Genomic DNA, 25,149 nt, shown 5'->3' with positions numbered 1-25,149 from the left:
CGCCGAGGACTCGGTGTGCAAGGGGAGGCCTGCGGGCGCGGAGCGTCTTGAAGCCTTTCCTGAGGGCGGGAATTTGAGGTCGCCTCGGGACTCCTGCCTTTGTGAGTGCTCCCCAGGGAGACTCCGGTATCCCCGAGGTGGCAGGTGCTTGCGGAGATCACCCCTCGTGGCCTGTTCGTGGGTGTGACTCAGGTGGACCCATCACTGGGGGGGCTTGGCCACTACACCACGAACCCAGGAAGCCCCCCATTTGTTATTTTAAGGAAGTACAACATATAAAATTGTAAGTGGGTGACCTCTTTTTTTTCTGTTGATCACTGCCCAGAACGTCAGAGCTTTCTTTAAAAACTTTTAGAGAGGCAAAGCACATGAAGAGAGCTAACTTTTAAGTGCAGGGGAGGGGGGACCTTAGGAAGGGCGCTGTGAGACGTTTCACTCTTAGGAAGGTGTGACCAGAGTCCCATATAACCTGGACAATGGTTAACAAAATAAAAACCACGAAATGGAAACTAGGGAAATTGGAGTCTAATTGGAAATAACTAGGGGTTGAATCCCACGTCCTTAGGGGGATGTGGGGAACAACAATAGAGAATTTGGCTGAGGGAAAAAGACAAGATTGTAAGTCTGGACTGAAGTTCCCACCTGACAAAGCAGAGCTCCTGGCTACAATTTGTTCTGGGGTTTGAGGAGGGAAAAAACCGGTTTGAGTGCAAGCTGAATGGATGGCAACTTTCCAAATTGCAGATTGATTCAAGAAAAACCTTCCACAGGCTGTGGCACTCAATTCCCAGTGATTGTTTTTGAGTCTAAAAAGGACGATTCGGTCTGCCAAGAAAGCTTGAGAGGGCAAGGTCAGATCTGCTGCCCTGTTCTGGACCCGCTGTGTGAACTGGAGTCCTTTGAAGAACATTATAGCCAAGATCCTGCTGACTGAATGACTGAATCATAAATGTGGGGAGCTCAAATGTAGCCAAGAGCCAGATGATCGTGAACTATTTTAGGCCTCTTTGAAAACTATATGTGTGTGTGTGTGTGTGTGTGTGTGTGTGTGTGTGTGTGTGCGCGCGCTTTTACCTGCTGAGCTGTCTAAGCCCGCCTTGCTTTTAGTAGCCATTTTGACGTTTATTAATTTTATGTATATGAGCGCTCTGTCTGCATGTACAACTTTTTGTGAGAAGAGGACATCAGATCCTACCATGTGGTTGCTGGGAACTGAACTCAGGACCTTTGGAAGAGCAGCCAGTGTTCTTAGCCCTAAGCCATCTCTCCAGCCCTACTTTAACTTGTAATCTTTCTCCTAATTAATAAACTTCCTGAGAGGCATCGTTCAGTTTAGCTTTATCAACCCTACAGCTAAGGTGGCTGTAACATCACATCTGAAATCTATAATTTCCTCACTTTACAGCTTTGCTGTGTGGTCCATCTACTTGATAGTCCCACAAATATAATTGGTCAACATATTGATTTATTATTTTTTTATTTTTTTATTTTGGGGGTACTGTTCTGTGACTAAAAATTTGTGTGGTTCTCTTCCAGGTAGAACCAGTCATTAAGGGTAAATTGACTCTTCCTTGTTTCTGGGCAAAGCTGTTCTTTTATATCAGCAGTTGGGAAGCAAATATACCTAGGAGATGGCATTTTGGTGAGAGGAGTCTGTCTGTATTAACATACAAAAATGACCACAGAAACAGCCATAATCTACCTAATGTTCTCAACCAAAAGAAATCCTTGAAGGGTAGCTTTCAAAATTATATCATGTACCTTTCCCAGATTTCACTGTTAAGACCAAAGCTCCCTCCCAAGACTTAGCATCCTGCACTATTTTTAAAATGAAAAAAAAAAAAAAAAAAAAAAAAAGCCGGGCGGTGGTGGCCCACACCTTTAACCCCAGCACTCAGGAGGCAGAGCCAGACGGGTCCCTGTGAGTTCGAGGCCAGCCTGGGCTACAGCGTGAGATCCAGGACAGGCGCAAAGCTACACAGAGGAAACCCTGTCTTGAAAAAAAAACAAAAAACAAACTAACAAAAAAGCAAAAAAAAAAAAGAGTTGTTATTATCTTTGAATAGTTAATATTTTAAGAGTGTCATGAAACACTTCTCGGTTTCACTTCCTAGTGTGGCTCCCTGCTCTGCTACGGTGGCCTTGCCTGCCCTTCACTCCAGCAGCACCACTGCCTTAAAGGACAGACTTTGCAAGAGACCCAGAATGGCTAGTTCCAGTGAACAGTGGACAGAGGGAAAGCTGGAGTTAGAGAGGAACTGCATTGATTTAAAAAGAGCTCCAGGCCAGGTATGGTGGCTCACACCTTTAATACTAGTGCTGGTCTACAAGAGCAAGTTTGAGGCCAGCCAGGGCTATACAGTGAGACCTTGTGGGGATATTAATTTTGTTTTGTTTTGTTTTGTTTTAAATGAAACAAACAAAAAAATCAGAGCTGGGTATGGTAATATACACATGAATCCCAGTACTCACAAAATTGAGACAGGAGGATTATTTTGAGTTGAGGACAATCTATGCTGCATAGTAAGACTACTTAAAATCAAAAAACAGAAAAAGGGTTAGATGTATGGCCATTGTCCAATCTCAGCCTCCAGAGTGTTGGGATTACAAGCACCCAGGTTTTTCCTTACAAATTCTAATGGAGATACATTTCTGAGCTAACGTGCCCAGCAGGGCTTCTTTGAGTCTTGAAATAACTAGAGTCAGGTGGTGATGTCACTGGGCCAGTTAAAAGAGGGTGTGTGTAGGAAAGAGTAATTGCTCTAGAAGAAAGGTAGGGTGTTGAAACACAATTGAACCCAGCCGGAATTTTGTATAGTAATTTTCTATTTGTATAGTGAATTTGTATAGAAGGTTTCAGATATCATGGGTAGTTCACATGTAACTGCTGCATACCTTATGAGTTACTTGATTTGGTAAGTGAATGCCCTTGAGGAAATAAATGTTCTATGGTAGTCATGAATAGAGATAACGTTTTATTTATTAATTTATTAATCTATCTATTTATTTATTTATTTTTGGTTTTTCGAGACAGGGTTTCTTTGTGTAGCTTTGCGCCTTTCCTGGAACTCGCTTTGGAGACCAGGCTGGCCTCGAACTCACAGAGATCCGCCTGCCTCTGCCTCCTGAGTGCTGGCATTAAAGGTGTACTCCACTACTGCCCCCTTGAGATAATGTTTTATATCAATCTGAAATTATAAATTATAGTATCTTCTATGGCAACCTCATTGATGGTTTTATTTATTTAACCACGTACGTGGGACCAGTGAGATGACTCGGGTGAAAATGCTCTCTACCGTCATGGATGTGACATAGGGTTACTGCCCATCCTGTGTAGGAGGCCGCAGACTTCCTCGAATCCTCCTTTGCTGTCTGTACTTGCCTTGTGGCATGTACACACACAAAGTGATAAGTAAATGTGAAACAAAACTTTTCTTTTTTCTTTTGGTTTTTCGAGGCAGGGTTTCTTTATGTAGCCTTGGCTGTCCTGGAACTTGCTGTGTAGACCAGGCTGGCCTCAAACTCACAGAGATCCACCTGCCTGAGTGCTGGGATTAAAGGCATCTACCACCACTGCCTGGCTTGCTTGCTCATTTATTTATTTGTTTGTTTGTTTATTGTGGTGGTTTGAACCCAGGGCCTGGTGAACACTAAGCAAGCTTCCTCAGTCTCTTTTAGGCTTATTTTGAAGAGGAAGACTGGGTTTCTGAGTGGTTTCAAGGTCATGAAGACAGCCAACACCCAAGACTGGATTCACACAGTGCTCTGCAACTCCAGCTTTGGCTTTGTTCCCAAGGCTAAGGGTAAATAACCGTTCACATTTAACAAAGTCTGTTGTCGGCCAACAATGCCGTCTTGTTCTGGGGCAACGATACGGACTGACCTGGAGCAAAAGGAACCGCCTAGCCCCTGACGCTCTGCCTGCCACAAAACCCACAAAACTATCTCCAAAGTCTTAACACTTTCTGCTAATCCAGCCTACATTATATCCCATGGATTCCAGATATGCAGATGGACAGTGTAGTTCAGCCTCGGATGGGTAGATCTGAACTGAATGTGTAAGGACTTCCTTGTCCTGTAGTCTCCTAAACAGTCCAGTGTAGCATTTACACAGCATGCATATTGTATCAGGAATTACACACTGGTGGTGGCGGCGGCGATGGTGGTGGCCCAGACCTTTAATCCCAGCACTCAGTAGGCAGAGGCAGCCGGATCTCTGTGAGTTCGAGGCCAGCCTGGCCTACAGAGTGAGTTCCAGGACAGGCTCCAAAGCTACACAGAGAAACCCTGTCTTGAAAAACAAACAAACAATTACAAAGGAGGCAATTTCAAGTATACAGAAGGATGCATGTGGCCTATATACAAATACTATTTTAGGACTGGGTGGCAGAGGCAGGTGGATCTCTGAGTTCTAGGACAGCCAGGGCTACACAGTTAGACCTTGTCTCAAAAACAAAGCAAGCAAAAGTATTTTAAGGGACTTTAATGTCCATGGGTTTTGGTATCCATGGGTACCAAATGTCCATTATTGGTGGACATTATTGTTACTTTAAAAATATTTTATCATGCCGGGCGGTGGTGGCGCACGCCTTTAATCCCAGCACTTGGGAGGCAGAGCCAGGTGGATCTCTGAGAGTTCAAGGCCAGCCTGGTCTCCAAAGCGAGTTCTAGGAAAGGCACAAAGCTACACAGAGAAACCCTGTCTCGAAAAACCAAAAAAAAAAAAAAAAAAAAAAAAATTATCATTATTATGGGTGTTTTGCTTACATGTATATGTTGCACGAATTCCTAAAGGTCTTATAATAAAAAACCCGGAGCCAGATATTGGGGTAAATGTTGAAAGATCAGAGAGACAAAGGAATAAGCCACAACTACTTCTCACCTCGACAACTCCACAGATCCTCTGCCTGAATGTCTCTGAGTCCTCAGCTGAAAAGGGCTTCAACTGAAAGGCTTCAGCTCCTGTCTCCTCACACCTTCTATGCCTTTCTCCTCCCAGCCACATTACTTCCTTCCTAGTGCTGGGATCAAAGGTGTGTGTGCTTCCCATAGCAAAGGCATGAGATCTCAAGTGCTGGGATTAAAGGCCTGTAACTCCCAAGTACTGGGATTAAAGGTGTGTGCCACCACTGCCTGGCTCTGATTCTCCCCTAGACTGAATCAATCTCATGTACTCCCGGTTGGCTTTGAACTCAGAGAGATCCAGACGGATTTCTGTCTACCAAGTGCTAGGATTAAAGGTGTGTGCCACCACTGTCTGGCCGCTATGTTTAATCTAGTGGCTTGTTCTGCTCTCTGATCTTCAGGCAAATTTTATTAGGGTACAACAAAATATCACCACATGTATGTATATCCACCACATGGGTGCACATTGATGCCAGAAGAGGGTTTTTATAGCAAACTTTCTTTTAGGCCACCAACCAGCTCCCAAATCACAAATGACACAGAGACTTATTATTAGTTATGAATGCTCTGCCTTATCTTAGCTCTCATTTTAATCTGTTTCTCTTTTTCTGTGTTGTGCTTTGGGGCTCGCTCGTTTTTTCTTTTTTTCTTCCTTTCTCTCTCTTTCTTGTCTGTCTGTCATATTTTACTGCTTCTAGTGTCTGTCTGTCTGACAGCTGCCTGGCTCCTGGCTCCTGGCCCTGAGTGTCTCTCTCTCTCTCCTCTGAGCCTAGATTCTTCCTCCTACTTACTCTCTCTGCCCTTCAGCCCTGCCTATCCCTCTACTGTCTAGCTATTGGCCATTTAGCTCTTATTAGACCACTCAGGTGCCTCAGGCAGGCAAGGTGAAACAGCAACACCTCTTTACATAGTTAAATAAGTGCAGCATAAACAAATGTAACACATGTTTACATGGTTAATACAACATAAATAAATGTAACATCTAGTTACATTTGCCTAGTTAAAGAAATATTATTTGCCTAGTTAAAGTAATATTTCACAACAGGTGTTGGCTATTCTGTAACTGTAGTTACAGATGGTTGTGAGCCACCATTATGGTACTGTGAATTGAACCTGAGTCCTCTGGAAGAGCAACCAGTGTTCTTAACTGCTGGGCCATCTCTTCTGACCTTTTTTGTTTGTTTGTTCCTTGAGACAGGTCCATTTTTGTACCCCTGGCTAGCCTGGAACTCACTATGTAGACACCAGGCTAGGCTCACACAGAGATCCACCTGCCTCTGCCTCTGGAGTGCGGTCATCAAAGGCATGCACCACCATGCGCACTGGTGGGCATATCACCAGATTTTAAGAGACAACTATAGTTGGGCGCTGGTGGTTGCATGTCTTGAATCCCAGCACCTGGGAGGCGGAGGCAGGTGGATTTCTGAGTTTGAGGCCAGCCTGGTCTACAGAGAGAGTTCCAGGACAGCCAGGGCTACAGAGAAAACCTTGTTTTTAAAAAACCATATATAAATGGAGAGAGAGAGAGAGAGGGAGAGAGAGAGAGAGAGAGAGAGAACTCTAAGTCCTGGTGTTCTGTGGTATAATTCTTACCTCCTTATCAGTTGTCCACCTGAGCTCCCTCTGGGAGCAGCTTGCACCTGCTGCTCCACCTTGCTGTCCTCCAGCACTGCCGACCCGCTTCTTTCCACAGAACACCTTCACGTTTGCATCCTTCCACTAGACAAGGGCTCCAGGAATATGGAGCACATCAGAGCCAGCGGTGATGGCAGAGGGGACTGGCCCCAAGCTTGAGGCTCCACCCTAAGTTGAGAGGGTTTTGTTTCTTTGTGTATCCCTCCGTTCTTCAATTCACTAGGGCAACTGTCTTTTCTTTTGCACACAGCTCCATGTTTTAATGAACTGTAAAGTTAATTAAAATCTATTGCTCCTCTCCCTCGAGCTGCCCCATTCACAGGTTACAGTCAGGTTTATGATTAGAAGGTACTTGTCAAGAAAATACCAAGCAGAGCCTAGTGATTAAATCAGGTGCACAGATTTTCAAACAAGCTTTTGATCAATCATGTTTTTTTTCCTTTTTAATTTTTTTTTTTAAGAAAAGAGTTTCATGTGACTTCTAACTTGCTATTTAGTGAGGATGACCATGAACTTCTAATCCTGCCTCCACTTCCTGAGTGCTAGGATTAGAGACATGCACCACCATGCCCAGTCTATGTGGTGCTGGGCAATGAACCCTGGGCATCACAGATGCTAAGCAAGTGCTCTACTACAAACAAAATTGCCAGCCCAATAAAAGGTTTAATTTGCAACAACTTAACATGTTGGAAACTAGGAGTCCAACACCTGCGCTGGGCTGTGACTAGGAGGCTTAGGTCTTTTCTGTCTTCCTTTTTTTTTTTTTTTTAAATTAAAAATGCATTTATTAAGAGGTTGGGGATTTAGCTCAGTGGTAGAGCGCTTGCCTAGCAAGCGCAAGACCCTGGGTTCGGTCCTCAGCTCTGGAAAAAAAAATGCATTTGTTATTTTGTTTGTTTTGAGATAAAATCTCACTTAGTATTAACTCTGACTGGCCTGGAACTCGCTATGTAGAACTAGCTAGCCTCAAACTCTGTGTGATCCTCCTGCATCTGTTCCCTAGTGCCAGGGGATCTGATGTCCTCTTCTGGCCTCCATGGGCACCTGTACGCACATGGACCCCCCCACCCCCACCCCTAACAGACCTTGTTTAAAAAATTCACACAACAACAAAACCCTTTCCTTGTTCCATCACTTTCTAGAGCTATTGGCTCTCTTGGTCACAGCAGAACCTCACACAGGGCTGACCTGGGACATCCCACCAAGCAAGTTCTTGCAGTTTTTAACCCCCCAAGCTCTGTGCGAGTGGTCACCCACTGGTGCAGACCGACCCTGTGAGGTATTAGGGGCTAGATGGTTAGGAAGAAGGGATGAGCAGACAAGGAACTATGGGGCTCACGGTCCAGGCTATCAAGGACACGTGAAGGACAAAACAGACATCTGAGGCGACTTCAGGAGGGACAGCTGCTCTCAATGTGGAGCTGATGACAGTTTGAGTTCTCACAAATGGAATCCGTTTTTGGCTGGTGAGTTGCCTTAGTTGGTAAAAATGCTTGCTGCACAGCCCCGGTAACTGGAGTCTGACTCCTGGAGCCCTTGTGAATGTGGATGGAGAGAGATGGCCTCCACTAAGTTGTCCTCTGGCCTCCTTGTCCACACTGTATGTGCTGCATCTGTATGTCACGAACACACACCATCTAAATAAATACAATTTCAAAAATCACTTGTTTTTCTTTTTTGAGACAGGGTTTCTCTGTGTAGCCCTGGCTGTCCTGGATCTCACTCTGTAGACCAGGCTGGCCTCGAACTCACAGAGATCTGCCTGCCTCCGCCTCCTGAGTGCTGGGATTAAAGGCGTGCGCCATCGCTGCCCCACTGTATTTTCACTGTGAATTTTAAGGTGGATCTCTTACAAAGGTTCTCTGATGAGTCAGTCATTGCTGCAAAACACAGTGCTTGCTCCAGAGGGACTAAGTTTGTTTTGAGCGTGACCAGGGAATATGGATTCAAGTTGTTCTGCATGGTCCTTTCCACCATGGAAGCAGTTATGTAATGATTTTATAGTTGCAGAAGGGAGTATACATCATTGCATTTACCCAAACGGGACAGCTCTGCTGTGGGTCTCAGATGCTATCGAACAGCATTCGTAGCTCTTGGGTTGGGTGAAGCTAGTGGGCCTGCTAGTATGTTATTGCACTCAAGAGACTTACTTGATTGTTAACGTGATGTTAGGTCAGATAGAGAGGTAGGTGATACATGTCTACTAAGGGAACTAAAAAACTTGGCATGGTAGCTCACATAAGAGGCTGAGGCAGAAGGATTGCCATGAATTCCAGGTCAACCTGGGGTACACAGAGTTCCACACCTGGGGTATAGTGTGAAACCCTGTCTCAAACAAAACAAAACAAAACAAAACAAAACAAAACAAAACAAAACAAAGCAAAAAACACTAAACGAAGGGCTGGAGAGATGGGTCAGTGGTTAAGGGTGTGTATGGCTCTTTCAGAGGCCCCTTTGTTCAATTCCAATCTCCCAGGTGAGGCAGCTCACAATTGACTGTGACTTCAGTTTTAGGGGACTTTAGCTTCCTTGGACACCTGCACTCGTGCATAGACCCCCACAGAGGTACACACACACCACATACAAATAAAGTAACACCAGACCTAAGCAACAACAAAACTCGAGGGAACGAAAATCTGCCCAAGATAATTTCAGCTTTAGATGTTCAACATTCCAATCCTCCAGAATCATAGGATTCCAGTCAGTAGATTAGTCTGCAGAATCTTCCATTAGGTGTGACTCCAGTCTACTGAGTGCTGCTATTGTTGGGATATTTGTATCTCTCAAATTCTTGTTGCAATTCAGTCTTCAATGAAATAATGTTAAGGTGTGGTGGTGCAAACCTTTAATCCCGGCATTCCAGAGACAGAGGCAGGCAGAGCTCTATGAGTCTGTTCTACATAGTGAGTTCTGGGACAACCAGAACTACATAGTGAGGCCTTTTCTCAAAACAAAACAACCCCCCCCCCCAAAAAAAACCCCAACCACCAAAAAGTGGGGATTCTGGGAGATGGTTAGATCCTGAGAATAAGTCTATTGTAAATGAGGTCAAGGCCTCTTCTAAAAGACCCTTCAACTCTCTACCATGTGAAGCCCTATTTTATCTCCTCCCGAGGATACAGTGATAAACTGCCATTTTGGAAACAGAAATAAAGCCATGACCAGACATCAGACCTGCAGATAGCTTATTTTGTATGTATGTGTACATATGTGTGAGGACAAAAGACAACCTTGGGTGTTACTCCTCAGATACTATTCATTTATTGTTTTAATTATTTTCTAATTTGTGCGTGCGTGCGTGCGTGCGTGCGTGCGTGTGTGTGTGTGTGTGTGTGTGTGTGTGTGTGGTCTGCATATATGTAAGTGTATTGTGTGTGTACCTGGTACCCTCAGAGGCCAGAAGGCACTGGATCCCTTGGAACTAGAGTTACAAATGGTTGTAAGCTGCCAATGTGGGTGCTGGGAATCAAACCCCATCCTTTGGAAGAGTATCAAGTGCTCTAAACAGCTGAGCTATCTCTTCAGTCCCCCACTTTTTCTTTCTTTCTTTCTCTCTTTCTCTCTCTCTCTCTCTCTCTCTCTCTCTCTCTCTCTCTCTCTCTCTCTCTTTTGAGACAAGGTCTCATGTATCCTAGACTGACTTTAAACTACATAGACAAGGATGACTTTGAGAGCCTGATTTCTAAATGTTGAGATTTAGGCATGTACCATAAACACTGTTTTATATGATGCTGGGGACCAGACCCAAGACCTTGTGCATGCTAAACAAGCTCTCTATCAGCTGAGCTACATTACCAGCCCTGTCTTCATTTTCTTAAAAAAGATTTCTTGAGCTGGAGAGATGGCTTAGGGGTTAAGAGCACTGGCTGCTTTTTCACAAGTCCTGAGTTCAATTCCCAGCAACCACATGGTGGCTTATGACCATCTATAGGATTTGATGCCCTCTGCTGGAGTGCAGGTATATATGCAGAACACTCATACATAAAATATAAATAAATAAAAATTAAAAGGATTTCTTTATGTGTATAAATGCTTTGCCTCATGTATATATGTGTACCACATGAATGCCTGGTGGCTGAGGAGGTCAGAAGATGGCATCAGCTTTCTCGGAACTGGAGTTCTGGATAGTTGTAAACCCTTTGGGTGCTAGGAACAGAGCCCAAGACCTTTACAAGAGCAACAAGTGCTCTTAACCACAGAACCATCTTTCCAGCTCCCTGTACCCATTTTTCCTGTACCCATTTTTTAATACTCCTTTTCCATTCCCAAACTATTCACAAGATGCTTTTAACAGCAAGAAGATTAAGCCCACTGGACTGTAAACTCCTGAATGGTATTGAGTTGACTTAATTCTTTTTTTAAAAAATATTTTTTTAAAGATTTATTAATTTATTATGTATACAGTGTTCTGCCTGCATGTGTCCCTGCAGGCCAGAAGAGGGCACCAGATTAGATGGTTGTGAGCCACCATGTGGTTGCTAGGAATTGAACTCAGGACCTCTGGAAGAGCAGTCAGTGCTCTTAACCACTGAGCCAACTCTCCAGCCCTAATTCTTATATTTCTATTGCCCTGTGTACAAACAGAAACCGGAATTTCCTTTTACCCTCCTTCTTTCTTCTTTTTAAGATTTATTTTTATGGGCATTGTGTTTTTGCTTGCATGTATGTCTGTGTGAGGGTGCCATGTCCCTTGGAATCAGAATTACAGGCAGTTCTGAGCTGCCATGTGGGTGCTGGGAATTGAACACAGGTCCTCTGGAAGAGCAGTCAGTGCTCTTAACTGTTGAGCCATCTCTCCAGCTCCCCAGCCCCTTCCCTCTTTCCCTCCCTTCCTTCCCTCTCCCTTCCTCCTTTCTTCTTTCTTCTTCCCGCTGGGTGGCCCAGACTGACATGGAACCGCAATGTCTTAAAGAGTTGCAAAAGGAAAAGAGATGTTGCTGAGTAGTCTAAGTGTCAAGAAGCAAGGAAATTTAGAACGGCAGGTGGGTGGGTGATTAAGCTTCTCAATTACACAGTAGCACATGCCGCGATTTTGGTGACTCAGGAGGCAGAGGCAAGAGGATCATGAACTTGAAGGAAGACAGCCTAGGCTACATCCACAGTGTCCCTGTGTGTGTGTGGTGAGCGACAGGGCCAAAACCAAACTTTTTAAGGAAACATGTTTGAAGAAATCCTTTCCATCAGTTAAAAAAAAAAAAAAAGTGTACTCTGGTGTTTTTGGAGTCCAGCCAATAGTTGATTTTTGAATGCGGGAAGGCATCACGCTTGGGTCATAGTGGACACAAGGCGAGAGCAAGGGAAGGGAGGAAGAAGGCTCAGGGTCATTTTTGTTTGCAGGCAGTTTGCCCCTGTGTTCAGAGATCATGGAACAGAAATACTTTACTGAATTAGCTGTATATGGTGGCTCATGGAGAAGAGTGGTAAACATCAGTGAATTGTCAAAGAATTGTAACTATGCGGAGGAGCAAGGATGACCCTAAATCTCTCTGATGGTTCAGCCTGGAGTCCGGCACCTAACAGGAATTCGGGGTTTATTTAATGACTGACAGTATCTAACAGGATGAACAGGGAAGGATCATTACAAATCACTGAGAATCCACTGCAGGAATGCAGAAACCGGAGGACTCCATACACCTCTTTCCAGGTTTTCTGGAGGCCAGTGAGGCACGCACGTTCTAACCCGCGATCCCGGTCTCTAGGGAAGCCCCAGACGGGCCATTTCCGGGTTAATCCCCACCCAACAGAGCACTTCCGGTCTCCACTGCTGGAAGCGGCGGAAAGGTAAGTTTGCGTCTCAAGGACGTACATGGACCTTGGAAATCATTCCTGGCCCAGACGGAGGCGAATCCAGGCGACAGCAGCCCCTTACTTTCTGCGACACCTAGTATCGTGCGGCATAATTTCTCTCGCGAAGATTACAGGCCGTTAGTCTCGGGCGACGTCACTTCCGGTCACCTGGCTGCTGGCCAAATCCGGATGTGATGTCAGCTCCACTTTGTTCCGGGAGGAGTCAAGGCTGGTCTTCGCATTTCCTCACTTAGCAACCGGAGTGCACAGGAGCTGGAGAGGTGTAGTGTCTTAAATAGAGTTGGGGATTTGGCAACTGAAAATGAAAGTCGTCCAATTAAATTTAAACTCACCACAACGTAACTTTTAGTTACAAATAATCCCAAATGTACTGATCATATTTATACTAAAAAATTACTTATCCGAAATAGAAGTTTCACCAAATGTCCTGCATTTTATCTGGCAACTTTGGCCATGAGCATTCCTTTGTCCTGGATTCTGTTAGGGATCTTCTAGGCTTTGCTCCTCTGTGAGATAGACAGAAGTTCACCTGCAACTGAGCATTGTATGTTTTAGGTGCAAAGATGCATTTAGCTCCAAGCCCTGGAACTTGAAAAGTGCAGTTCTGTGGGAGAGACCATCCCTATCATGTATGAAGTCATGGACTCCTCCATAGTGGTGGAGGGCTGATAATTTGTTTGCCAGACACTTCAGGTTTTCTGATGCTCTGTCCAATGCAACAGGTTTAAAAAAAAAAAAACCCTCCAGTTAACCATTTATCCCACTCCTTTTTTTTTTTGGTTTTTCGAGACAGGGTTTCTCTGTGTAGCTTTGCGCCTTTCCTGGAATTCACTTGGTAGCCCAGGCTGGCCTCGAACTAAAAGAGATCCGCCTGCCTCTGCCTCCAGAGTGCTGGGGTCAAAGGCGTGTGCCACCACCACCCAGCAATTTATCCCACTCCTAAATAACATGCCACTTCTAGACCTGTGCCATGTGGCCATGTAGTTCACAGTTAAAAAAACAACAACAACAAAAAAAAACGCTAGCTGTGTTGTAAAAAAGAATATACAGGGCACCGGCTGTGGGTCGTCTGTAAACATGTCCGGTTTTCATGTAAGGAATTCCCAGAGCTCAATTTCATCCCACCTCTCATCTTGCAAATAAACTCAGTTTGAGAAAAGATATACTACACACTTAAAAAAAACTAGCATCGCAATTCCTAGACTACTTCCTCTTGTATCCATGCTTACTGATGCAGTTATCTTTCAGCATAATGGTAGGCATTTTATTATAGTAACTATCTTATTTGGGGGCTTTAATGTATCTCAGTGGTAGAGTGCATACTTGTCACATGCAAAACATGGGTTTGGTCTCCAGTACTCCTCTGTCCCCAGATTTAGATACCCAAAAGGTATGATGAGTCCTTTGGCTTTGTTGTCCCCATATTTACCCTGTATAACGTCCTGACCTTTACCCCAAGACCTTTCTGTTTTTCACTCTGCCCAGTGTGGAAAATGATTGGGCACAGTTAGGAGCCTGGCCTTTGCCTGCTCCAGCACTGGGCTGTTTCTGCTCTGAGTGGTGTAACTCAGGGCTTGTTTTGCTATCATGGAGCCAGAAGGGGTGTTCCTGGCAAGGTTGACCCTGCCCAGCTGTGTGGGTAGAAGGGCATCTTTTCTTATGCTGTAGATTGAGCCCCATAGTGCACATCCTCTTGCATATGAACTGGGGACTTGCCAAAGGTCTCACCTTGAGCCAGATTTTGTAGCTGCTCCTGATTTGTGCCCGGACCTCTCGCTGAACTGGTCTGAGTGCTGAGATTCCTCGGGTTATGTGCACTGATAAGCCCGTAGCCTTTGTACATAGACTCAGCATTCCCAGACTAGTCTTGGGAGCTAATGAAATAGATCAGGCTAGAGGTCAGTGAGCTTGGGGTCAGTTGGTGAGACAACCAACAGCCTTTCTGTTTCTTTCTTTTGGCAGTAGAAGTGGTAAAAAGGTAAGGCAGAAATGCCGGAAAGGAACCCCGCCGTGGCGTGGGGGCTTGGCAGTGAAGGATGTGGATAAAGGTGGTGCAGGAGACCACTGAGAGGAACGGCCTCCTTTGTGAATGATTAACTCCCAGCCAGAGGAGGTGACCCAGGAGGAGGGTCCACTTGTTAGGAACTTTGGACTTGGGGCAGAGTGTCTAGGAGACCGGTGTGTGCCCTACAGAAGAAGGGGACGTGGCTGAGCATCAGGGCTGGGCTTGCAGGACTGGAGTAGGATCAGGTTCGCTGCAGGCTTCATGAATCCTTCAGCTTTCATTTCAGGTGGCTCGTTCTCGCAACAATGGCTATGGAGTCCACCAGCCCTGAGCTCTCAGAGGGGTGGCCCATGACGGCCGGGTTCTGTCTGTGGTCTCACTCAATCCTCCTCTCTCTCTAGGCAGCTATGGATACAAGGCTTTGCTGAGAGATGTGGGCATGGCCGCAGCCCTACAGATCTTGCCCTGTCTCCTCCGAGCCCCATCGCGCCCCTTCCTCTGGGGGCCCCCAGTGGCCCGGATGACCAGTGGCGTGGCCTTGGCAGAGCAGGCGCGGCAGCTGTTTGCGAGTGCCGTGGGCGCTGTGCAGCCGGGCCCCATGCTGCAAAGGGCACTGTCCTTGGATCCTAGCGGCAGACAGCTGAAGGTGCGGGACCGGAGCTTTCAGCTGCATGAAAACCTCTACTTGGTGGGCTTCGGCAAGGCTGTGTTGGGCATGGCAGCTGCAGCTGAGGAAGTACTGGGCCAGCACCTTGTGCAGGGTGTGATCAGCGTTCCCAAGGGGATCCGAGCTGCTATGGAGCAGGCTGGAAAGCAGTAAGAATCTACTGGTGGTGGAGGTGGTGGGGTGCCCTGTAGAGGAAAACTTCTCTTCCTCCTAGGCCTCCCTAGCTGGCCTGGTGGGTGGGCATCCTCACTCAAGTCGCTCTCCCTGATGGACAGCTGAGATGTCAGGTGGGAGGAGAGGAGCCCCCCCTTCACCCTCCCCATCCCGTCCCTGTTTGCTCCCTCCCCAGAGAGATGCTGCTGAAGCCGCACAGCCACATCCAGGTGTTTGAGGGTGCAGAGGACAACCTGCCGGATCGTGATGCTCTGAGGGCTGCCCTGGCCATCCAGCAGCTGGCAGAGGGGCTCACAGCCAACGACCTGCTGCTTGTGCTCATCTCAGGTGTGGGTGCCAGATCAGCTGAGGACAGCTCACAGGGGGATGCCCCAAACACCAGATCCGTGAGACGTCCGTCTGTGCTACCATGGTCACAGGGTGAACTTGGGACCAAGACAGACAGTGAGGAGCCTAGAGGGTGCCTTGCGGGCGGTGTCAGGGGTAGTCATCTGTCCCGAGCTGTGATCATGAGGGCACACTGGCATGCTAACACGTGTCAGAAACTTTGGAAAACGTTTCTGTCGGCACCAGTGTCTCCCAGGCTCCACGAGCTGGGTTTCCAGCCCCAACACGCACTCTCTTTGGTTGTCTGCTCTTTCTATCTTGCTCTTCCTTAGTCCATGCTTTTAAAAATATAATTGTGGTGCTGAGGATCAAGTTCAGGGCTTCACACGCACTAGACAAACACTCTACTACTGAGCTACATCCCTAGCACATCTAGCATCTTCTGGGGTCTGGAGTACCCCCAGCTAGGGGACAGCTTCACTCCATGTCCACAGGGGGGCACCCCAGCTCCACCGTCTTAGCCCACGTCCCCCTGCCCCGTGGTCCAGCCGGCTCCCTTCTCTTCTTCCTGACACCCTCACTGGCTCTGCAGGTGGGGGCTCAGCCCTGCTGCCTGCTCCCATCCCCCCTGTCACTCTGGAGGAGAAACAGACGCTCACCAAGCTGCTGGCAGCCCGCGGAGCCACAATTCAGGAGCTGAACACCATCCGGAAGGCTCTGTCCCAGCTGAAGGGTGGAGGCCTAGCTCAGGCTGCCTATCCCGCTCAGGTGCATCCATCACTTCCGCAGCCGGCCCTGGGTCCCCCACACGTGACAGGGATAGGAAAGCTTAGGCCAACATACATGTTGGCAGGGGCCTCGCCCGTCGGGGAAGTCCTGGGAGGAGGCCAAAGAGGGCGAGGGGGATGCTCCCCGGTCCGTGTTCTGCCAGCCCACCTGCAAGTGGCAAGAAGCAGGTAGATGCGGGCAAAAGAAGCGCACCGTGGGGTGTACACCCAGGACCGGTTTGTCCTTGAGGGCCCGGCCCCGGGGCTCGGAGGAGTCAAGACTGAGCCTTATCTTATGGCCTTTGTCTAGGTGGTGAGCCTCGTCTTGTCAGATGTGATTGGGGACCCTTTGGAGGTGATCGCCAGTGGCCCTACCGTGGCCAGTTCCCACAGCGTGCAAGACTGCCTGCATATTCTCAATCACTACGGCCTTCGGGCAGCTCTGCCGCGGTCCGTGAAGACCGTGCTCTCTCGAGCTGACTCTGACCCCCGCGGCCCACACACTTGTGGTCATGTCCTCAATGTGATCATCGGCTCCAATTCTCTGGCTCTGGCTGAGGCTCAGAGGCAGGCCGAGGCCCTGGGCTACCGGGCCCTGGTGCTGAGCACCGCCATTCAGGGCGATGTAAGAAATGTGGCCCGGTTCTATGGATTGCTAGCCCGGGTGGCTGCAGCCCGCCTCGCTCCATCCACGGCTGGGCGTTCCTCGGAGGAGGAGGAGGAGGAGGAGGAGGAGGAGGAGGCGAAACTCCATCAGCTGGCAGCTGAGCTCCGGCTCCCAGACCTGCAGCTGGGGGAGGCTCTGGAAGCGGTGGCAAAGGCTAACGGCCCCGTCTGCCTCCTGGCTGGTGGTGAGCCCACGGTGCAGCTGCAGGGTTCTGGCAAGGGTGGCCGGAACCAAGAGCTGGCCCTGCATGTGGGAACAGAGCTGGGAAGACAGCCACTGGGGCCCGTGGATGTGCTCTTTTTGAGTGGAGGCACCGATGGGCAGGATGGGCCTACCAAGGTGGCTGGGGCCTGGGTCATGTCTGACCTTGTCAGCCAGGCTTCTGCTGAAGGCCTGGACATAGCCACCTTCCTTTCCCACAACGACTCGTACACCTTCTTTTGCCGCTTCCGGGGTGGAACACACTTGCTGCAGACAGGGTTGACAGGGACCAATGTCATGGATGTTCACCTCCTGATTTTTCGTCCTCAGTGACGGCCTAGCTCTTATTTTGAGAGTATACGGGTAATTATAGGCAGGATCTCGTGGGAAGGGCACGGGCTTTCGCCAGGGCCTCACTGTGCTTTAGGATCCCTGTCCCCTTAGCCTGGCTCCCTGTTGCTCCACCCACCTCCCACAGATCGGCTCCATCTCCATTCCCCGACTAGAAGACGAGGCCTCCTTTCCACCCCTACTTCCTGTCATGTCAGCAGGTAGCCCTGAGGAAGCTCCTCGGCCAGTTCCCAGTCTTTATTTTCTCCCCAGGAGCCCATCTGCCCAAGTCCTCAGCCTGGTTCTTCCGTGGAGTGAAGTCAGGGAGCCTGAAAATAAAAAGAAGGCTGTTGTGGGGGTCTCAGCTCACTGTCCTCAGTATTTCTTTAGCGCAGGGCTTCGGGTAGCTGCTGGGGAGGGGAGCATGGTGCGTTCCTAGCGATTTTGCCGGCATCTCAAAGAGTTTCTCACCCGCTTCTCTGCTGGGCATACCAAGGGTCTGTTGAGGGAATCTGGGAGGGTTGAATACGGCTCCCAGCAGCCTCGATGTGGGTGAGCAGGACAGGTTTAAGGATCATTACCTATTCAACCATGACTCCCTGTGGCAACCTGGCCATGGTTCCCCCTCTCCTGCTGTAGCCTGGCTGGGTGGAAATTTCCTGCTTGACACCAGGATAGCCCTTCGGCATCTGGACTACTCTTCGCTTCCCTCCTTTATCTTACCCGCTCTTTATCAAGGGCTTTCCTCAGGCTGCAGGGCACTAGGCTTGTTCTCTCTTGCCAGTCCCATTTTCCCAGGCTAAACATGCCATGCTCCGTACACGCCATGTCCCACGTGTTCTGGGTACACAGTTGGGGACCTGGTGCCAGCATTCAGTACCTGTCTCCAGGACTAGAATGGTAGGTCAGAGCAGGGAAAGAGCTCAGCCGTCTCTCACCCCCTCCTGCTACAGCTGTCAGAGGTGAGTCCCTTGGGTTGGCCTGCAGCCACTGGCCTGGCTCCCCGTGAGCCTTCTCGCTCAGTGTCAGAGCCCTCCGTTGGCTGTCCCCACCGTGCGCCACGGCTCCAATCCCTATATGAGTGAGCAACAGAATCACATAGGAATAAAAAGCCATAGAGAACAGTGAGGCCTGGGGCTGCTCCTATGGGCCCTTCTTCCACTGTGAGGGTGTGCGGGGCTCTAGGTGTGCAGAACTGATGTGTCCTGGGTAGAGCTGCCCTTCTCCGTGGGCTCTGGACAGTCCGGCTAGCAGTTGGGCCATGACCTGGAGACCTAGATCCTGCATGTTCCAGGGACCAGGAGGGAGATACACAAGGCAAGCTGATTCTGAGGACCAGAGAGGTTTCGGAGAGTGGAGTGGTGTGTACCATTGTCTTTCCTGGTGGAGAGGGTCAAAGTCTCAGGGGATTTTGTCTCTACACTGGTGTTCTGGCCTCTACTAGAGGTGTCCTGCCTCTGTGGCCTTGACCTTGGGAATGTATTCCTGTTGGACACCAAGCTGCAGGCAAGAGCTTCGAGAGAAGAGGTCTGGGGACCCAGGACCTGTCAGCCACACCCTCAGTGTCTTTGTGTGGTGAGCACGTGAGCGGGAACACTGGTGTCAGAACGCCTCTGTGGTGCCCCCGCAGGTGCTTTTCAGGGTGGGGTTGCTTGTGGGTATGGCTGCCGCCATCGCCTGCCGAGGGCTTTACACATGGGCAGAGTCTTGCTGGAGTTCCCCTTGTTTACCTTGGTCCCTTTCCTGTACCTATGTTTTCAGAGTCTGGGGGCCAGGGTCTGAATTGGACCCCTTAGAGCAAACAGTTGGTGGACCTAACTCATTGTACTTGCTCGCCTATGTATTTGGTCAGTCTAGATGATAAAAATATGCAGATTCCTCACAATTAGTGCTCGATAGGACTTTTTTTTTCCCTCTATAAATGTCAATTATGTGGCTGGGCCTGGGGGCACAGGCCTACATATCCCAGGGTACTTGAGAGGCAGGAGGACTGAGAATTCATGGCTAGCCTGAGCTTCAGAGAGAATTCAAGGCCAGCCTAGGCAGTTAAGTGTGATTCCCATTTCAAAGAGCTTTAAAAAGAAGGCTGGGAATATAGTCAATGGTACTTGCTGTTCTAGCATGTGTGAAGTCCTGGTTCAGTTCCCAGCACTGAGAAGTAAAATAAATGAATGAATGGCTAAATACACACAAGTCTTATCAATTATGGATTAGTGAAGGCACTCCCCTTCTTTGGTTTTTGGCTGCCAGCTCTCCTGACTCAGTTTTTTTGCTGCCCAAATTTCCATTTCGTCTTCATGTGCTGATACTTTCCATGGCTGGAGGATTTTTCCATGAGGGTGCCCAGCTCTTCTTTACACTAAAAACTCTTCATTGTCTGCAGTTGGCATGAGCTGTGGGTCTGGAGAGCCTTTTGGGATCAGCTTCTCTAAACCCATGTGTCCTATAGCTGGAGAATTAGAGAAGGTGGTCTGTCTGGGAGATAGAGGAAGTTAGTCACAGACCCAGATTGAGAACCTGGTTTGGACCCTTGAGTCTTCTCTGCTGCCCTTTGTGGCTCAGATACCCTAGGGCCAACCCAAGGCTCAGCGGAGTTAGGGGATGTACCTTTTTCTTTCCTTGTTGCCTCTCAGGGGTTTGGGGATGGTCATGTGACCACACTTAGCCTCTTCAGGGATCTGCAAAGCAGATTTCTTGGTCTCTTTGTGGATGGAAGGGCAGTGTGACGAGGGGTTTGGTAGGAAATCCCATGCATGTGAATGGTGGGCTTCTACATAAAGGTGTGCATACACCTGAGCATGCATGTGCAGGAGTGTGTGTCCAATGCAACCTCCGACCTGCCACTGAGCAGGCCTCCACACTGCTCCATTCCAAGGTGCAGGCATTTGGTGTGGTTAGAATGTTGGGGATGTTGTAGAACGTGGTGAGCACGGAGACCTGGAAGGCTGGCAGAGGTGGGGTGGTAAAGAGCCCTGTGGGCCTGACTGGGGGAGTGGACCTTCCTTTGATAACAGAGGCGAGGTTCATGGAGATTTTAGCAGGAAGTGATACCAAGAGGATGTGGCAGGGTTGATGGGAGAGGGCAGGGGAGGATGTGAGGAGGTAGGAGGCTTCCAGGTGGAGAGACACAGCACGTGGCTTCCAGCGCTGCCTCTCTTCCTTCCTCACCTTTGCGAGTTCCTTATGGCCTCAGTCCTGCAGCCTTCATTTAGCCCTGGCAGCTCTGTTCTGTTTTTATTTTTTATTTTTTTTTTTGAGACCAGGTCACTATGTAGCCCTGGCTGGCTTTCAACTCAGAGTGATCCATCTGCCTCTGTCTCCCAGGTGCTGGGATTAAAGGTACCACAGCACACCCATTCATTGGCAACTCTTTAGATGCCCACTTTGGAATCAAGATGAAAGCCCCGGTTCAAACATCCTTGGGAATAAACGAGCCCCTCTGTCCCTGGGAATGTCGTCAGTGCCGTGAGGATGTGGGAGGTGGAGAGACTGGACAGTTAGTGCGTCCATTAGAGGGTATGGAGAGTCTCTGTTCCTATAAAATCTCACTGGAGTGGCACTTCAGTGGCCTGGAAGGCACATTAGAGGGGGATTCAGGTCCCAGGCCCTTGTCTTGGCCTGTTAACCTGTCTTTCCTCCTTTTTCTGATGGAGACAGTGTTTGTGTCCTGCTCTTCTCTGGTGGGGCAGGGTTAGCAGCAGCAGGTGGATCTGTATGTGAAAGCTCCATGCAAACAGGAAGCTCAGGGAGAGAAAGGGGAAAAAGGGCTACATAGATGGGGCTGCAGAGATGGCTGTTCTTCCAGAGACCCTGAGATCAGTGCCCAGCTGCCACGTGGCAGTTCCAACTGTCTGTAACCACAATTCCAGGGATCCAACACCCTCTTCTGGTCTCTGTGAGCACCAGGCATACATGTGATGCACATACATACATACATACATGCAGGTAAACCACTTATGCACATAAAATAAAAAATAAGTCTTTAAACATCTGTAAAAAAAATTCTAGATATTAGTATCTTCCAAAGATACCTGTAAAGAGATCTCAATTTAGAGAGGCCCCCTTCTTGCCAGAAGGGGCCAAGATTAGAACCAGCAGGACATCGGTGTTCATGGCCTGAAGCCAAGCAGGCCACCTGCCACCTCTGTCCTCTGACATTAGAATGGCATTCGCCAGCCTTTTTTTTTTTTAAAGACAGCGTCTCCTATAGCTCAGGTTGGCCTTGAGCTTGAGATGTCGCCAAGGATGACTTTGAATTTCTCCATCTCCCTTTGTCTATCTCATGAGTACTGGGATTGCAAATGTGTGCCATCACCACAGTTTCCTGTGGTGTTGGGGATCCAACACAGGTCTCCTGAGTGCTGGCTGAATACTCTGCCAGCCGAGTTAGATCTCCGGTCCCTTCTCCTTAGTGTGTGCGTGTTTGGAAGTGCCTGTCACTGAGCTATATCTCCAGTTCAGGGATGGTGTTGGAGTTTTGGGTGGTCTAGGAGCTGAGGAGGGCTAGCTGGAGCTAGAGCCAGCTGCCTGTCTAGCAGGGCGATGATCCCCCTTATGTCTCAGAAGAAAAGGCAGGGAAGCCTGCCTCCCTCTGAGTTGGGTTCCTGTAAGAGGAACATAGGCCTAGATTAGGGAGGGGACGGCTGGCCTGGCCCCAGGCTGGATCAGATCTGGAGTATGCCAGGGGAGGAGATGGCCTGTGTACGTGGGTGGAGGGGTGAGCCCTGACCCTAATGACTTAGGGAGACTTCCACAGAAGACAGAGCTGTAGTGAGCTGTGCCAGCCTGGGAGAGTTAGTTTTCTCCAAGAGGCAGGGATGCCTAAGGGTCAATCAAGCCTCTAAGGAAACCACTCGTGCCGGTCCTGAGGCTTTGCTTACCCTCCTCCGCCTTGGCCCAGGCTGGCTTGTGGTGGCTGGAGGGTGTGGGCCAAACGGGGCTAATTGGTCCATAGCAGCTACACCAGCTCCATCCGGGGTGTAGAGGTGGGAGAATCAGTGGCAGCAGCAGATGCTCTATCTACTAAACTGCAGTTCTGGTCAAGGGTGAGGGAGAGGTAGCGTCTGTAAATGTGTGCCCTAGGTGCTCAGTCCTTAGGCCACCACCCTTACTAACTAGAACTCATGGGATCATCTCCACCTTCATGATCTGGTCCACTACTGGCACTGGCTGGAATCTGGTCCTACCCCAAAAGCTGTAGGATCTGGTCCTACCGGAAACAGGCAGCCTGAGACCTTCCCTCAGAAAGCACCCCATCGGGAAGGTCCCCTGTGGGTCACCACCACTCTCCTATCCTTTTCTGGCTCTCCTGTAACCAGCAGAGAGAGCACTTGGGACTATGAGCTTATCAGACTTGGTCCCAGTCAGAGCCAGCCCTGCCTCCGACTGGAGCCCCAGCTGAGAAGGGGGCCCGGGGCGGCTCAGCCCCTGTCCCTTCTGTCTACTCCTACTCCCCACCCAGCTTTAGACTCGTAGCTCCTTCCGGTGGCTCCAGGTTGTCCCAGAAAGTGCACTTGTAGCTTCCCTCAAGAGGCAGGGCTCTGTCTCCACCTCTGCTTCCCACCTCTTCACCCCACCCCTCCCACAGAGCCGGATACCTTTCTGTCTCTCCCAGTCCCAGGGAGCCAATTGCAGGAACATCTATCTGTCCCCTGGCCTCAGATGCTGCTTGCAACTCTGGGGAATGCTGTCCTGGGCACCCTGTCTGGGCGGGAGCTGGCCAAAGACCCGCAGAGAAGGGAAAGATGTCCGGTTTCCTATGGCTTTGTGAGTCTCGGGGTCAATAGCTTGGAGGATTCCTGGGAGCTGGTGATAGGGGAGAGAGCTCTGCCCCGCCCCCTCTACCTGGGCAGTAGGAGCAGCCCCAGCACATCCCGACCCACAACCAACCCCGGGACAGGCACTTGTGAGGGTCACAAGGCGGTCAGTGCGGCTGATGCCCCCTGGCAATCTCCAAGCCGCAGCTCAGCTAGAGGCAGGGAGGGCTGGGCGTAGACTCAGACCTTCAGGGGTGCGCTGTTCTGGGTGTCCCAGGCTCCCCTTTCACTCTGTCGGGTCCCGGGAGGGTCTCCTTCAGTCTCGGGCCATCATCAGGAGCTGGGTACCAGGGCACGGACAGCCTGCCAGCTCCCTGCTAGCCCTCTCCCTCCACCCTGCTCTTGCTGACCGGTAGGGCACCTGCGGCTAGCACTCTGCTGCTTCCGTTGCCCTGGGCAGAGAAGTGATGTGGCCCGGGCTACCCACTGTCCCCACCTGCCCGCCCCCAGGGCTTCGGCTGCCCCGCGCCTGTGTCCCCGAACCCCCAGCTTACCTCAGTGGCGCTGTCTCCTCACCAGAGGCACCGCAGTGTGGGAACTGTCCCGAGGAGCCGGTTCTCAGCTGAAACAAAGAGGTGGGGGAGAAAGAGGGGGGGCAGCGGGAGAGGGAGAGGGTGAGTGAGCAGGCGAGGAGTGAGGAGTGGAGGCTGGAGGGGGAAGAGAGAAGGGAGAGGGTGAGGAGAGAGGGGAGGACAACGAGCCGCCACTGCCCCTGCCGAGAGAAAGCCCGACTCCCCGAACTGGAGGGCCAAGAAAGGAGGGAAGAGGAAATGGGGAGGGGGCCAGGCCGGGGGGGAGAGAGGGGCGGGGAGCAAGAGCAGGGTGAGGGGATTGGGGCAAGTAAGGGGATGTGGGCAGAAGAGGGAGCATTGCGGGAGGAAGGGCTGCAGTGAGTGAAGGGGTCCCACCCCGTCCCATGCCAGGTTCTGATCTGAGACTTGAATGGGTAAAAAGCTATGCAAGAAAGGGGGGGATGGCCGGGGGAGAGACCTGCCAGGCAAAGGACAAGGGCTGGTGGGCTGGCTTGGGAGGCCAGGGCCAGCCACAAAGGCTTGAGAACAAAGGTGTCTGAGTGGAGGAGAAGGACCCCTGCTGACCGCAGGTGCCCCAGCCCTGAGCACACACAGGAGTGTCCTGATCTCCGCAGGCAGGTTCACTCCGGCTGCCCAGGCTGGAGTGGCCCCTCGAGGTCCAGGCTCTGGGGGAACCGGCAGGGCTCCTTTTCCTTGGGAGCTCTGAACACCCTAACTCACACTCCACGATTGACCACACATCAGGATGCCGGTGTCCCTGCCTTTGATGGGGAAGGGGAGGAGACAGTTCATCGGGGAGGGGGTCCGAGGGGCCCTATGGGAGGAGCAGAGGACGATGGGCCTGTGGAGGAAGCAGAGTGTTGGGAACCCAAGCTGGGGAAGAGGCAGTGAGGGGTGGACACAGAGCGCTTCCTCCCAGACCCACCTGAAGCTCCCGCTCCATCCCATGTGCTTCTTGGGCTGCCTAAAGCAGAAAGGTGAACTGGTGGTCTTCGCTGTGACCCTCTTGCTGCCCAACACGGATGTAATCGGCAAGGCCACTGCCTGGCAAAGTTGCCTTGGCGGGCTGGGCTCAGCATGTGTTAGTGCTGGTGGAGGGGGGGGGGAAATCTGGGGAGCAATCAGGTCTCCTCTGAAGAAGTGCAGGGCTCTGAAGTGCAAGAGCGCCAGCTGCCTTTCCTTCTGTACCGCCCACCGAAGAAAGTTCTCCTCTTGTCCACCCTGAGATTCCTCATAGTCATTTTCTGGAGCAAGGCGGTGGAGCAGGTAAAGCTATGGTGGTGGTTGGGAGGGGAGTTCGCCCTCAAGCTCCAC

The 25,149-nt window shown here is 50.0% G+C and overlaps 1 protein-coding gene across 4 annotated transcripts; it reads left to right on the top strand.

Annotated features, from left to right (window-relative positions):
- Window positions 1-12,260: 12,260 nt before the first annotated feature.
- On the top strand, window positions 12,261-17,850 carry Glyctk (glycerate kinase). 4 transcript variants are annotated; one of them, XM_015987904.3, is made up of 5 exons: window positions 12,261-12,321; window positions 14,755-15,169; window positions 15,370-15,521; window positions 16,114-16,289; window positions 16,599-17,850. In XM_015987904.3, exons 2-5 carry the CDS (start codon window positions 14,793-14,795, stop codon window positions 17,487-17,489), a joined length of 1,596 nt encoding a protein of 531 aa, XP_015843390.2. In that variant the 5' UTR covers window positions 12,261-12,321; window positions 14,755-14,792; the 3' UTR covers window positions 17,490-17,850. The 4 variants fall into 4 exon arrangements, with proteins under 4 accessions (XP_015843390.2, XP_015843391.2, XP_015843388.2 ...); XM_015987905.3 differs by lacking the exon at window positions 12,261-12,321 and adding an exon at window positions 12,521-12,608; XM_015987902.3 differs by lacking the exon at window positions 12,261-12,321 and adding an exon at window positions 14,466-14,598.
- The last annotated feature ends 7,299 nt before the right edge of the window (window positions 17,851-25,149 follow it).

Source organism: Peromyscus maniculatus, chromosome 7, assembly GCF_049852395.1.
Source record: "Peromyscus maniculatus bairdii isolate BWxNUB_F1_BW_parent chromosome 7, HU_Pman_BW_mat_3.1, whole genome shotgun sequence".
Lineage (NCBI taxonomy): Eukaryota > Metazoa > Chordata > Mammalia > Rodentia > Cricetidae > Peromyscus > Peromyscus maniculatus.
The sequence above is the reverse complement of the archived record's forward strand: the minus strand, read 5'-3'. Positions and strand labels throughout refer to the sequence as shown.

Bases quoted from the DNA above. Each gene is read 5' to 3' on its own strand.
- Glyctk (XM_006994425.4), top strand. From the start codon at position 14,615: ATGAATCCTTCAGCTTTCATTTCAG. The intron at 14,640-14,754 runs GTGGCTCGTTCT...CTCTCTCTCTAG, and splicing joins TCCTTCAGCTTTCATTTCAG to GCAGCTATGGATACAAGGCT. The intron at 16,290-16,598 runs GTGCATCCATCA...GCCTTTGTCTAG, and splicing joins AGGCTGCCTATCCCGCTCAG to GTGGTGAGCCTCGTCTTGTC.